We start from the raw sequence: 16,492 nt of genomic DNA, 5'->3' as shown, positions 1-16,492 counted from the left end.
AAAAAGGACTGAGTATTACGACCTAGCAGATTTTCTTCATATTCATTTGAGTCAATGGAGGATAGAATTAGCCTGAAATAAAAAGAAGGTTTGTAAGTTACTCGTATGTCAGTCTTTAAAAAATAGTTTTATAATTTGTAGATTTGCCGGTAGTTCTTTGCTAGATGGTAAAAATTTTACATTGGCTGTTCAGGACAATGTTGATCCCCCAACCTGTTTTTTTAAATTTTTTATAATAGATTATTGTGTTATTAAGTTGGCCAGTATATACTCAAGATCTCAAAAAATATCAAATACATTTAGAAGCAACAACCTAAGAACTGATTTCAACAACACAAGGAAACATCCAACTGCCTCAGCACCTTAACACACATGATGACATTCGTAAGCTAAGAGAACACTTGCACTGGACAGAGAATGATGGAGGCAAATTACTAACTGGATACTATAGAAACAGACTGACAAACTGAAACTCGAAGTGATGCACACATTCACGGCAAGCGTCCATATAGAGACTGTGCAGCCATATTCATTCATTCATTCATTCATTCATTCAGTATAGGGAATGAGATTAGCGGAAGAGTAGCATCCCTTGATTGGACGTCACCCATAGTCTGTGACGTCACTGACGGAAAAGTTATTAGAGAGAGAATGTCATGTTGGTTGTGCGCATGCGTCTCTCGTCCTCGCGGACCGCGAGGACGAGAGACGCATGCGCCAAACCAACATGGCGTTCTCTCTCTAATAACTTTTCCGCCGGTGACGTCACAGACTATGGGTGACGTCCAATCAAGGGACGCTACTCTTCCGCTAATCTCATTTCCTATTCTCTAATATCCTGTATTAAAATTTCCCCCCCCCCCCCCCCCCCCCTCCCATTCAACTGATAGGCAAGATGACAAGCTAGAGCTCCGCCATACGCTAGAGGGACATCAGCTCGGGGTTGTTTCTGTCGACATCAACAGCGACGGATCCTGTATCCTTTCTTTCATTGGACGACCAGATTGATTCTTTGCCGCCTGTCTCAATTTTTATGCAATGTGTTTAACCATCTCCTTACCAACTATAGGAAAATCGTCACATTCGTTACAATACAACCAACATTTTTCGTATTCAAATTTCTCTTGTACATGATAAAATTTTAAGAAAATGAAGTGTGTTGTAGAGCATATTTTGTTTAAAGAAATTACTTATATCAAGAACTTTCTGTTATTGTGTTTGAGTGATCAAAAATATATTTTTATGTTTGTTCAGTGTGAAGTTTGGGGAAAATCCTGAAAACGGCAGGTAAGGAGACAGTTAAGCAATTGTTTTTTGTTTTTTTTTAAATATGTTTTTGTTATTGATTGATGAAAAGTCTTGAGCCCGGAACATTGTGAGCTTGATTTAAAAATTATTTTTAAAAAATAAATTATTTTATTATTATTATTATTATTATTATTATTATTATTATTATTATTATTATTATTATTATTATTATTATTATTATTATTATTATTATTATTATTATTATTATTATTATTATTATTATTATTTTATTAATCATCATCACCATGACCACTACTACCACCACCACCATCACCATTATCACTACTACCACCATCATCACCATTACCACTACTACCACCACCACCATCACCATTACCACTAGTACCACCACCATCACCATTACCACTACTATCATCACCATTACCACCATCACCATTATCACTACTACCACCACCATCACCATGACCACTACTACCACCACCATCACCATTACCACTACTACCACCACCATCACCATTACCACTACTACCACCACCACCATCACCATTACCACTACTACCACCACCATCACCATTATCACTACCACCACCATTACCACTACTATCACCATTACCACCACTACCACCATCATCACCATTACCACCACTACCACCACCACCATCAAGAACCTTAACTCCCATGACAACAGTGGCAGCATCCAGCAGTCTCGACAGTCACGTGAGAGTCTGGGATTTGGACAGCGGGAAAATGGCCAAGAGTATCGACGCTGGCCCTGGTAAGGTCAAGGTCACTCATGCTATCTACTATCATTGTTTGCCTTGCTTTATTATTGATTTTACTTACTTGATTTTTTTTTTGATGAAAATATTATATTCTTGTATAGTTATATTGGCATTTGCCTATAAATAAACTTTTGAATCGTTAAATCGTTGTTATGAACTGTGAGGTACTAATCTAGGGAAGTGGTCCATTTGTGAAATGTCCACAGTATCTGTCTGTGTTAAAAATTCAATTGAAGCTTGTGTTCAATTTGTCTTATTGTTATTTATTTCTTCGAGCTTCAACCCAATCACCTCATCATAGATGACAGCACGGACCCGTATTGCAAAGCCCTGCCCTCTTTTGTCTCTAATAGAGTGGTGACACACTACTGTAGCATTAAACCCCGTCCAATCTCGATTCTTCAACCTGTCATGATTTCACCCATGATGAAATTAAATCATGAGATTTTGTTTGATTGATTTCATGAATTCTCCTCTTTTTGAGGTTGAACATTTGTTGCAATTAACCGAAGTCTGTTGCTATTAACCAGTGACTTTTATATAGAATTAATTCCATTTCTTGGGAAATGTTGCAATTAACCGAATGTTGCGATGAACTGATTTGTGATTATCCGGAGTGGACTGTATTTAGTTAACATTGCGTAAACTGTGTTTTTAAAAACAACGGCAACACGGTTATATTTAATTTATTAAATCATCGTTTATTTACAACGATACGATTATGTCGGTTTCGTTGATTAGTAAACATGTTTTGATTTGTTTTCTGTCATTACAAACTTCAAACTGCCTGAAATAAACTTTAAATAGTCATAACTAAAAACACGCTTTTTTTTCTTACTCCTTCCCCACCTCACAACGCCCACCCACCACCATCTATCCCCTCCTCCCCCTCAATCTCTAACCTCCCCCCCCCAACAGTTGATGCATGGACCATCGCCTTCTCCCCCGATTCTCGATTCCTGGCCTCGGGGTCCCACACTGGAAAGATCAACCTGTTCGGCGTCGACTCGGGTCGCAAGGAATCCTCCATGGATACCAGGGGAAAATTCACTCTCAGTTTAGCCTATGTAAGTTCAAGGTCAAATGTCAAGGTTGCCCAATTTTCCGTATATATTCCATGGATACCAGGGGAAAATTCACTCTCAGTTTAGCCTATGTAAGCGTTCGTTATTTGTTGCAATGTCAACAAGTTCATGGTCAAATGTCAAGGTTGCCCAATTTTCCGTATATTTACGGAATTCAATATGGTTATAAACCCTCAGTATATTTTTTCCAATTGTCTGTTAAATTGAAGAGAAAAAAAAGTAAATATATATAACGTCTTTTTACTGGAGTTGAGCATTCAGAAAAGGGTTGGTCTGTGTGTTTGTGTAAAAAGTTCAGTAATAATAATAATAATAAATGGCATTTATATAGCGCTTTACCCCGTTGTCACAGGCTCAAAGCGCTTTACAGTGGTATAAAACAAAACATATTTCAGTGAGACAAGTGTGAAGGAAACGTGATACGAATTCAATTTAACAACAACAAAATATGAAAATAATATTGGAACATTATGACGTAAAAAGATAAGACTTTAAGCGAGATTTGAACGTTGTCAACGAATCCGAGCATTTCACGTGTGATGGGAGAGAGTTCCAAAAATGGGGGGCTGAAAATTGAAAAGACTGTTCACCTATTTTACGCAATGGCTTAGGTTTGACAAGGATTGATTGGTCATTGCTTGACCTCAAGTTTCTATTAGGGACATATATGTTTAGAAGGTCTTTAATATAAGAGGGACTGTTCGTGCTCAGGGATTTGTAGACAACAGTACAAATCTTATAGGTAACTCTTTTTTCCACAGGAAGCCAATGTAAGCCAGTAAATTTTTGCCTTCTGATTTGGCAACCCAGAAATTAATTTATAGGCTCTAACTGATGCGTACTTATTTGCATGTGTGTGACAACCCTAATTGTTATGGTCTCATTGTTGTAATGGAAACTCTCTCAAACCAACACCGAAATAATGTCCATTACAACGATGTTAAAACAGGCCCCATAATTGCATTTGATTATCAAAACTTCTGTTATATAAAAAACTTGAGCTTTTATATAGCGAAATATCCACTGAACGTGCTCAAAGCGCTTTACAAGGGGTCCCTGGCCAACAGCAACACATAACATGTAGGACGAGACATGACGCCTGTCAGGCGATATTACAAATTTTTGGGAGAGAGACAACGCTGTTAACGGCCAGGTACTCATTTTTTACACCTGAGTCCGGTGAGAGATTGTGAGTAAAGAGCCTTCCCCAAGGACTCAACTATGCGAACCCAGGACCTTCCGATCCGAAAGCGAGTGTCATACCAGTAGACCACATAGCTGCACATAGTCTTCAACCTAAACAGGAAATTGATGAGCTTGGGTGGTTAGCTCTTTTTTTGGAAGCTGTTACATTCATTTTTCTTCCTAACTTTTGACAGTCTTTTAACTTTTAGAAGCTTAGTATCGATTGGAAGCTGTTACATTCATTTTTCTTCCTAACTTTTGACAGTCTTTTAACTTTTAGAAGCTTAGTATCGATTAGTGTTTGTTAAAAAGCATTTCTAGATTTGTGTTTTAGTTTTTTGTCAAATGGCCTTGAATTCTTGTTGTTTTGATTGATATCAATTAATTTTTAAAAATTCTATTTTTCAAATAAATCACACTTTTTAGATTTTTCTGCATACATCAGTCATAAAAATTAAGTATTTGGAACCCCCCCCCCCCCCCCCATAAAAAAAAACAACAAAAAAACAAACAACAAACTAACTAACCAAGCTACAACAAATAAAAAGGTTATTTAATTCTGTTGCCAATGTTTATTTCCATTTCTATAGTGATGGTCAAATGTATCTGTTTATCTATCTATCTATCTATCTATCTATCTATCTATCTATCTATCTATCTATCTATCTATCTATCTATCTATCTATCTATCTATCTATCTATTATTTTAATATTTACCACAATGTTGCTACATGTTGAGCACTCTTCGTACCATATTTGTATCCAACACGATTCAATATCTATCTATCTATCTATCTATCTATCTATCTATCTAACTATCTAACTAGCTATCTATCTATCTATCTTCCTTTGTATTTATCTATTTATTTATTTACTAATTTATTGAGTCATTGATTTATTTGTTTTATTTATATATTTATTTATTTTTGATACTCTGCAATTTTAACATAAATGACATAATCTGAAATTGTCAAATTCTCGTTGAATATAAATTGTGTAAATTTTTTTTCAAACCCCCCAGAGTCCCGATGGCAAATTCATTGCGTCCGGTGCCTTAGATGGAATCGTCAACATTTTTGATATCCCGTCTGGCAAGTTACTCCATACACTTGAAGGTCATGCTATGCCCATTCGGTCCCTTTGTTTCTCTCCCGACAGCCAGCTCTTGATCACGGCTTCTGACGACTGCCAGCTTAAGATTTATGACGTGTAAGATTTTCTGATTTTTAAAAATTAACCCTCTCCTTACCACTCGCAGCAAAATCATCACTTTTGTTACGACACAATGATAATATACGTTTTTAAAAATTAACCCTCTCCTTACCACTCGCAGCAAAATCCGTCACTTTTGTTACGACACAATGATAATATACGTTTTTAAAAATAAACCCTCTCCTTACCACTCGCAGCAAAATCCGTCACTTTTGTTACGACACAATGATAATATACGTTTTTAAAAATTAACCCTCTCCTTACCACTCGCAGCAAAATCCGTCACTTTTGTTACGACATAATATACGTTTTTAAAAATTAACCCTCTCCTTACCACTTGCAGCAAAATCCGTCACTTTTGTTACGACACAATATACGTTTTTAAAAATTAACCCTCTCCTTACCACTCGCAGCAAAATCCGTCACTTTTGTTACGACACAATGATAATATAAGTTTTTTAAAAATTAACCCTCTCCTTACCACTGCAGCAAAATCCGTCCCTTTTGTTACGACACAATGATAATATACGTTTTAAAAATAAACCCTCTCCTTACCACTTGCAGCAAAATCCGTCACTTTTGTACGACACAATATACGTTTTTAAAAATTAACCCTCTCCTTACCACTTGCAGCAAAATCCATCACTTTTGTTACGACACAAATATACGTTTTTAAAAATTAACCCTCTCCTTACCACTTGCAGCAAAATCCGTCACTTTTGTTACGACACAATGATAATATACGTTTTAAAAAATTAACCCTCTCCTTACCACTCGCAGCAAAATCCGTCACTTTTGTTACGACACAATGATAATATACGTTTTTAAAAATAAACCCTCTCCTTACCACTCGCAACAAAATCGTCACTTTTGTTACGACAACAATATACGTTTTTAAAAATTAACCCTCTCCTTACCACTCGCAGCAAAATCCGTCACTTTTGTTACGACACAATGATAATATACGTTTTTTAAAATTAACCTCTCCTTACCACTCGCAGCAAAATCCGTCACTTTTGTTACGACACAATATACGTTTTAAAAATTAACCCTCTCCTTACCACTCGCAGCAAAATCCGTCACTTTTGTTACGACACAATGATAATATACGTTTTTAAAAATTAACCCTCTCCTTACCACTCGCAGCAAAATCCGTCACTTTTGTTACGACACAATATACGTTTTAAAAAATTAACCCTCTCCTTACCACTCGCAGCAAAATCCGTCACTTTTGTTACGACACAATATACGTTTTTAAAAATTAACCCTCTCCTTACCACTCGCAGCAAAATCCGTCACTTTTGTTACGACACAATGATAATATACGTTTTTAAAAATTAACCCTCTCCTTACCACTCGCAGCAAAATCCGTCACTTTTGTTACGACACAATATACGTTTTTAAAAATTAACCCTCTCCTTACCACTCGCAGCAAAATCCGTCACTTTTGTTACGACACAATGATAATATACGTTTTTAAAAATTAACCCTCTCCTTACCACTCGCAGCAAAATCTGTCACTTTTGTTACGACACAATATACGTTTTTAAAATTAACCCTCTCCTTACCACTCGCAGCAAAATCCGTCACTTTTGTTACGACACAATGATAATATACGTTTTTAAAAATTAACCCTCTCCTTACCACTCGCAGCAAAATCCGTCACTTTTGTTACGACACAATATACGTTTTAAAAAATTAACCCTCTCCTTACCACTCGCAACAAAATCGTCACTTTTGTTACGACACAATATACGTTTTTAAAAATTAACCCTCTCCTTACCACTCGCAGCAAAATCCGTCACTTTTGTTACGACACAATGATAATATACGTTTTAAAAATTAACCCTCTCCTTACCACTCGCAGCAAAATCCGTCACTTTTGTTATGACACAATGATAATATACGTTTTTAAAAATTAACCCTCTCCTTACCACTCGCAGCAAAATCCGTCACTTTTGTTACGACACAATGATAATATACGTTTTTAAAAATTAACCCTCTCCTTACCACTCGCAGCAAAATCGTCACTTTTGTTACGACACAATATACGTTTTTAAAAATTAACCCTCTCCTTACCACTCGCAGCAAAATCGTCACTTTTGTTACGACACAATATACGTTTTTTAAAATTAACCCTCTCCTTACCACTTGCAGCAAAATCCGTCACTTTTGTTACGACACAATGATAATATACGTTTTTAAAAATTAACCCTCTCCTTACCACTTGCAGCAAAATCCGTCACTTTTGTTACGACACAATGATAATATACGTTTTTAAAAATTAACCCTCTCCTTACCACTTGCAGCAAAATTCGTCACTTTTGTTACGACACAATGATAATATACGTTTTTAAAAATTAACTCTCTCCTTACCACTTGCAGCAAAATCCGTCACTTTTGTTACGACACAATGATAATGTACGTTTTTAAAAATTAACCCTCTCCTTACCACTCGCAGCAAAATCCGTCACTTTTGTTACGACATAATATATGTTTTAAAAATTAACCCTCTCCTTACCACTTGCAGTAAAATCCGTCAATTTTGTTACGACACAATGATAATATACATTTTTAAAAATTAACCCTCTCCTTACCACTTGCAGCAAAATCCGTCACTTTTATTACGACACAATGATAATATACATTTTAAAAATTAACCCTCTCCTTACCACTCGCAGCAAAATCGTCACTTTTGTTACGACACAATGATAATATACGTTTTTAAAAATTAACCCTCTCCTTACCACTCGCAGCAAAATCCGTCACTTTTGTTATGACACAATGATAATATACATTTTTAAAATTAACCCTCTCCTTACCACTCGCAACAAAATCATCACTTTTGTTACGACACAATGATAATATACGTTTTTAAAAATTAACCCTCTCCTTACCACTCGCAGCAAAATCCGTCACTTTTGTTACGACACAATGATAATATACGTTTTTAAAAATTAACCCTCTCCTTACCACTCGCAGCAAAATCCGTCACTTTTGTTACGACACAATGATAATATACGTTTTTTAAAATTAACCCTCTCCTTACCACTTGCAGCAAAATCCGTCACTTTTGTTACGACACAATGATAATATACGTTTTTAAAAATTAACCCTCTCCTTACCACTCGCAACAAAATCCGTCACTTTTGTTACGACACAATGATAATATACATTTTAAAAATTCAGATTTATTTTGTACATCACAAACTTTGAAGAATGATCTTTGTTTAATTAATAAGAACATAAAGATGTTTTGTAGAGTGTCTTGTTGGAGTTTAAAAAAAATTTTTTTCTACTATTTATTTCAGAAAATACTGAAAATCATCTATAAGGAGAGGGTAAAAAAAAAAAAAAGATTTATTTTGACGACGTCTGATTCTAATCTATATGTGGCTATTTGGTCTTGTAGTATGACATTTGCCTTCAGACTGGAAGATACAGGGTTCGACTCCCGTTCTGAGCAGTGCATGGTTGAGTCTTTGGAAAAAGGTTATTTACTCACATTCTCTCACCATACTCAGGTGTAAAATGAGTAGGCTACTTGGTCGTTAACAGAATTGTCTCTATCCAAAAAAAACCACCTCAATATAATAATGCCTAACAGGTTTCATGTCTCGTTCTACATGCTACGTGTTGCTGTTGTCAAGTGACCCCTTGTAAATGCTTTGAGCACTTTTAGTGGAGATTCTGCTGTATAAATGCTTGAGTAGTAAAACTAATAAATAGAGGTGCCTAAATGAGTCATTAAAATGGAGATTAAGATAAAGGGACTAAATATTCTGTGTTTACTTGAGAAAGGCCAAAGGCCGAAACGTTGTCTATTTTGTGTTGTTAATTTATGAGTCAGATTTACTCCCTTTATCTTTATCTCCATAAATGCTTGAGTATTTTTTTTTTTAGTTTTTAAAAAATAATGTGAGTGCCAGAAAGGTGATTTTGAGAAAATGTATTAAAAAACTAAAAAAGAAACAAACAGTGCCATCATTTTGATAATGTTTAGATAACATGTCTGTTCCCGCCAAATAACGGGATTGTGGTTAATGTCTGTTGGTTACAAGGATAAGGGAGGGACTATTGTCATTGTTATTATTATTATTATTATTATTATTATTATATTATTATTATTATTATTTATTATTATTATTATTATTATTATATTATTATTATTATTATTATTATTATTATTATTATTGTTGTTGTGTTGTTGTTGTTGTTGTTGTTGTTGTTGTTGTTGTTGTTGTTATTATTATTATCATTATATTATTATTATTATTATTATTATTATTATTATTATTATTATTATTATTATTATTATTATTATTATTATTATTATTATTATTGTTGTTGTTGTTGTTGTGGTTGTTGTTGTTGTTGTTGTTGTTGTTGTTGTTGTTGTTGTTGTTGTTGTTGTTGTTGTTATTATTATTATTATATTATTATTATTATTATTATTATTATTATTATTATTATTATTATTATTATTATTATTATTATTATTATTATTATTATTATTATTATTATTGTTGTTGTTGTTGTTGTTATTATCATTATCATTATTATTATTATTATTATTATTATTATTATTTTATTATTATTATTATTATTATTATTATTGTTATTATTATTATTATTATTATTATGGTGGGCATGGAGGCACTTGCTGTGTCTTCTATACCCCTATACCTGTTTTCCAATTGCTTTCTGTCTTTGTCTTGGAATGAGATTGCCTGGAGTCCTTGGCTGGGAGGGAAACATTTGAATGTATAGTTATAGTTTTGGGAGATGATATTGTTTTCATTGTAAATCATCTCTCTGTTATGTAGTGTTATTTTTTTTATTTTTAACACATGATTTGTAAACATTCAAGTTTATCCCTCTTAGTGTAATCTTGTGCTGGTGTCTGGGGGAGACTGTTAGATGATCTGAAACGAAGTAAACTGATAGTGTGCTCTTGGAATCTACATCTGGTCCCTATTTGACTCATTCCCTTTACTTTTTCCTCAAGTCCTTTTTATTTGTAAACATTTGAGTGTGTTCCTCTTAGTGGGTTCATGTGCTGGTGTCTGGGTGAGACTTATAGGTGATCTCAAACTAAGTACACTGATGCTGTGCTCTTGGAATCTACATATGTTCCCTATTTGAACCAATTCCCCCTTGTCTAACTTTTTCCTCAATTCCTTTTAATTGTACAAATAGAATGTTTTTACTATCCAATTTTCTTCCTTTTTACTGACGCTGATATTACCTAAACGTTTTGCAAGTGTCGTAAAACCCTTAATAAATATAAATAAAAATAAAATGCAACTATTTTTCTTTTTGTCGTCCTCAGGCAACACGCCAATCTAGCAGGAACCCTCTCTGGACACGGATCGTGGGTGCTTGGAGTGGATTTCTGTGTGGACAATTCACATTTCGTGTCATGGTGAGTTGGTTTTGTTTAAAGAAGAGACGAGGTCAAAATTACTCGACTCCGGATCAGACATACTGCCCTCACTCACCGCTTCCTTCTGGTGAGGGATGAAAAACCCCTCTGCAGAAGATGTAACTGTGACCTCACAGTTCAACACATTTTAATTGAATGTACAGAATTAGAACAGATTAGGTCACAACATTATGATAACAGAGACTTGAAGTCTCTGTTCCAGTCGGTCGATCCGCTTACAATTTTAAAGTATCTGCGGGAATGTGAACTCCTGCAGAAATCGTAAATAAATATTTTTAAAACAACAAACATGTAACTATTATGAGTTTATAAAGATTTTATTACAACAGTACACGTTTTGATCAGCTATGGCCCCTCAAGGTCGATAAAAAATTGATAAAAGACAGAAACGGGCGCTTAAATGACCTAAATAGTGTCGAAAGCGCCGTTAAACACCTAAAAACAATAAAAACATAATTTTCATCATTTTCAAAACCTTTATTTTGGTGGAGGGGGATGGGGTGGGCTGGGGGGGGGGGAGGGTTGAGGTTGAGCCATCCGGTCGTTTTAGTGATATTATTAGCCTCTAAGGATAAAATTTGTTTTCATGAGATTCTATAATAATAATAATAATAATAATAATAATAATAATAATAATAATAATAATAATAATAATAATAATAATAATGAGAATAATAATAATGAGAATAATAATAATAATAATAAAAATAATAATAATAATAATATATAGTTTATTCATCAAAATAAAAAAAATGGAAATTCGTTTACAGACGTGGCATGGATCAAAATGTATAAACACAAAGTTGAGAATCTATGGCTACAATGTATATACATACATATATAATGTAATAATGTAAAATAAACCTAAAAATGGCGATCTGTCTCCAGTAATGGTTTCTCAGAGGTTTATATCACAAACTAATTTTCAGTCACAAAGAACAGAAAACAGAATTTCACACAATCACTATCTCCCATCCTATAAAAGATTGGACAAGACTTGTTCTGTTTTCAGATACTAGCCATTATCCCCCGGCTCTCTTTATTTCAAACAAAGACAAAAAATGTAGGCTACTACGTGCTAAGTGAATCAAGTGAATGAAGTGAGTGGGATAGACAGATAGATGGAAGAAAAGACTGTACGAATAAAGCAAAGGGGAATAACTCTAATAATTCAAAGGGCTAAATAATAACAGCAAGGGAGTGATAGAGGAGAATAAAGCAAAGGGGAATAACTCTAATAATTCAAAGGGCTAAATAATAGTGTTGGGTTATTCGATCGCTTTTACTCGATCGACATCCGAGCGCGAAGCCACGAGTCACCGTCCGATCTCAATTCCGGAAGAGCGAGTTGATAAAACGATCATTCGAGTTGACGAGTAGAGACGAGCTTGAGACGATCTTGAGACTTGAGACGAGCTTGAGACGATCTTGAGACTTGAGACGATCACGATCCGAGCGAGTTGAGGGGTAACGAGTAACGAGTGTTTCGAATCATATCAAACGATCACAGTTTGCCATCCGATACCAATCGCCAACGTTTGCACACGGTAGTCTGTGGTTCTTCCACAGCCCTCATTTCTTGTCAGATGTTAGTGTGTCTGGGTGGCAGGGAAATTCGTGTAGGTGTATCACGCGTGTGTGACAAGACTTCATTAAACCTACTAAAGGTTGAATATCACACACACACACACACACACACACACACACACACACACACACACACAGACAGACAGACAGACAGACACTATGGCTATTTCTATGACACACACGCATCCATCTATCAATGAACACTACCCTACAGTAAAGTAAAACGTTAGCTTTGAATATGGAGTAATGTTTCAATGTTAGATGCCTGTGTAATTTGTTAGTTCCCATCATCATCATCATCATCATCATCATCATCATCATCATTAGGGGCAGCGTGGCTCAGCGGTTCGGTCTTTGGTTCGCACCCCAAAGGTACCGAGTTCGATCACCGCCGCTGCACTGTGTGGCCTTGAGCAAGTCACCTCGTCCTAGCTCAATTTGCGGCGCTGCACTGTGGCTGACGCCTGGGTTATTCCAGTCTTCCCTTAGAATAGACCGTAGAGAAAAACCTCCCCTATGGGATGAATAACGGGAATTTTATTTATTATTATTTTTATAATTTATTTATCTTCACCATCATTATCAGCAGGAGCAGCAGCCCAGCATCATCATCACCTTAATAAAATAAATATCAACACATGTTAATGTAATCATCAATCAAAACAGCTCGCAGAATTCACAAATTGTTCCTAAAAGACCTAGGAAAAAAACAAAACAAATACTATTGCTAACTTATCTGAAAAGGAATAGTTTCAAAAGAATCCTAAAATTATTAAAGCTCGGGAGCGTCTTTGATTTCTTTGTCTAATTTATTCCATACTTTTGGGGACCCGACAGAGAAAGATTTTCAGCTAACTATAGTTTATAATATGGGAACATTGATCAGTCGTTTATATTGGAATCGGAGTGGTCAAGCAGGTGTATGAATTCAAAGCTCATTTCCACGGATCAATGAACTTCATAATAATTCAATTTTCCCCCTAGCAGGCCATACAAACCTACATCCATTTCATAAAGTACCAGTCGCCTGTTTCGGGTCTTTTTTGTACTAAAACTCTTAATAGTATCCGTCACTGCTTATAGATAGTTATACATTCACACCTGAGTCGAGTAAAGTAATGTGTGGTAAGTGCCTTACACAAGGACTTAACTTCGGGATCAGAATTTTCCAGGATCACTGTCACCCACTCGACCACTTACAACGCTTAACATCGCTTGATTTATGACAAGAAGAGACACCTTACCACTGAGCCACAGAACAACTAATAATCACAACATTAAGGATCGCAACAAATGCATGCTTTTAATCTTTTTTTTAAAAAGTACTTCTTCAGAGCTATTGGGCCCGATGAAGCCGGAGTTCAGTCCGGTTTCCATATCGGAAAACTTACGAAAGCAATTGCCCATTAGTCTATCGCAAGGAACTTTCCGTCAGATTTAACAGACTTTGCTTCCCAATCACTACTAGGTAGACAAGGGGTCAGAATATATGTATCTACTTCACCCGGAATCGAGCTCGGTTCCCTTGCATGTTAAGCGAGTGCACTACCTACTGAGCTATTGGGACCCCAAACTTTTAATAGGATGCTAGTAAATCGAAAAGTGCTTTCCGTTGATCTAAAATAGCGTCCACCCAGCTACATACCTACTTCCACTTTAATGGACTGAGCAATAAAAAAAATTAAAAACAAATTGACTGAACTCAAGAACGACGCCGATCCCTATTGTGCGTTCCAAGTTAGGTAATCCCATACATCTTTTAAAAAGACTAAGGAAAAAACTCCCCCTTCTCCCCATTCCCAAAAAAAGGAAACAAAAACAAACAAAACAAAAAAAAAAAAAACACCAAAAAAAAAACACAACAAAATGAAGAGAAAAAAAAGAAACCAAACAAAGTAACTAAATGTAAATAAATAAATAGTCTCGGGTTTGGTGTTTGGATGTCAGAAAAGCACCCCCCCCCCCCCCCCCCAAAAAAAAAAAAAAAAACCAAAACAAAAAAACCCCCCAAAACTCAACAAAACAACAACAGCCACAACAACAACAACAGCACACACACACACACACACACACACACACACACACACACACACACATACATACATACATACACACAAGAAAAACTAAACAGGAAGTAACAATGTTAAATATTCATATTCCTGCCCAAATTTTAAAGCAACCTAACTAAGCCGAGAGCAGGAAAGGCAACAACCGTAATATCACCTGTTTAAATAAAATTAATAGCAGTAGTAAATAGGCTATAAGATAAAGATTTGAACATGTGTGATGAAAGGTAACCGACAAAGCAAGAAAGCGCGCGCCTCGATGACGACCAGTGACAAATGTGAGGTGGGGGCGGTTATGTAGGTTACACCCGACAACTTTTGGCGCGACATAAATATGAAATATGTCAAGGTGAATATCGCTGTATTCCTTCTCTGATTAGGGGGGGGGGGGGGGGTTGACGTGCCACCCCATCACCAAATCAACAACTGATGCAGTTTTGATGGCGTGTGTGTGTGTGTGTGTGTGCGTGTGTGTGCCTGTGTGTGCGTGCGTGTGTGGGTGTGTGCGTGTGATGCGACGAACGATCATAAAAAAAAATTAATTAAAATAAATAAAATCAAGGCTTCCAAACAGCCAGATTTTTTCTTGGCCAAATAGTCAAATAGAACCTCACATTATCAAACACCACAATCATCCTGACTCCCTTGAAAAACTCATTGATTTTAATTAATAAAACAATCGACTACAGTTGGATAAAACTTATCTTTTCATTTTTTTTTTAAATAAAGATTTTTTTTAAAAAATGAATAATAATAGAAAAACATTTCTTAGTAACCAATTTTGAACTTGGCCATCTGGCAGCCCCCATCATAACCAGCTGCAGTCAAGCCAGCCACAGACATAAGAGAGGGAGGGGACTGTGAAGTTTCCTGTGGCAACCGAGATGCTCGTGTTTTTTTTTTTCAAACGAATCACTGCTCGATGACGTCACTGACTCGAAACCCGCCCGAAACCGACTCGATTTTAGAGGACTCGATCGAAAACCCGCTCGATTTGATCGTTTCAAACTCGACCCAGCACTACTAAATAATAACAGCAAGGGAGTGATAGAGGAGAATAAAGCAAAGGGGAATAACTCTAATAATTCAAAGGGCTAAATAATAACAACAAGGGAGTGATAGAGAATAAAGCAAAGGGGAATAACTCTAATAATTCAAAGGGCTAAATAATAACAACAAGGGAGTGATAGAGGAGAATAAAGCAAAGGGGAATAACTCTAATAATTCAAAGGGCTAAATAATAACAACAAGGGAGTGATAGAGGAGAATAAAGCAAAGGGGAATAACTCTAATAATTCAAAGGGCCAAATAGTAACTACAGGGGAGTGATAGAGAAGATTAGGAAAGCATAACGAAAGGTAGAGTAATCTATTTACACATCCTGTCATTGACCATGCCTAACAACCCTTGACATTAGTGACATGACACAATGCATGGAATCACATAATTATGAAACTTCCTTCCTTCATCATTCTCTCTCTCTCACTCTCTCTCTCTCTTTTTCCTCCTTAGTTCCTCTGATAAAACCGTGAAGATCTGGAATGCAGGGACAAGACAGTGTATTCACACATTCTACGACCATATGGACCAGGTAGGTTTTTCAGGGGGGAGACAGTGACTGGTGTTTACTTTTATACTCAATTATATTTATTTTATTTTTAAAAATTGAGCTTTATATAGCGCAATATTCACTAAATGTGCTCAAAGCACTTTACAAGGGGTCCCTGGTCAACAGCAACATTTAACATGTAGGACGGGATATGACACCTGTTAGGCGATATTACAATTTTTCGGACAAAGACAACACTGTTAACGGCCAGGTACTCATTTTACACCTGAGTATGGTGAGAGAATGTGAGT

The 16,492-nt window shown here is 35.8% G+C and overlaps 1 protein-coding gene across 1 annotated transcript in view; it reads left to right on the top strand.

Moving 5' to 3' along the window:
- The window catches only part of LOC144960865 (uncharacterized), a 29,631-nt gene that overhangs the window by 3,833 nt on the left and 9,306 nt on the right, over positions 1-16,492 (top strand). Inside the window, exons 4-9 of the mRNA XM_078894261.1 lie at positions 891-976; positions 1,958-2,044; positions 2,970-3,118; positions 5,343-5,530; positions 10,866-10,958; positions 16,145-16,223. Of these exons, the coding sequence (XP_078750387.1) occupies positions 891-976; positions 1,958-2,044; positions 2,970-3,118; positions 5,343-5,530; positions 10,866-10,958; positions 16,145-16,223 (682 nt within the window). The remainder of the gene's footprint in view (positions 1-890; positions 977-1,957; positions 2,045-2,969; positions 3,119-5,342; positions 5,531-10,865; positions 10,959-16,144; positions 16,224-16,492) is intronic.

This window comes from Berghia stephanieae, chromosome 15, assembly GCF_034508935.2.
Source record: "Berghia stephanieae isolate SIO BIC M18660-M18661 chromosome 15, UCSD_Bste_1.3, whole genome shotgun sequence".
Classification (NCBI taxonomy): domain Eukaryota; kingdom Metazoa; phylum Mollusca; class Gastropoda; order Nudibranchia; family Aeolidiidae; genus Berghia; species Berghia stephanieae.
This window is presented reverse-complemented; position numbering and strand designations above follow the sequence as displayed.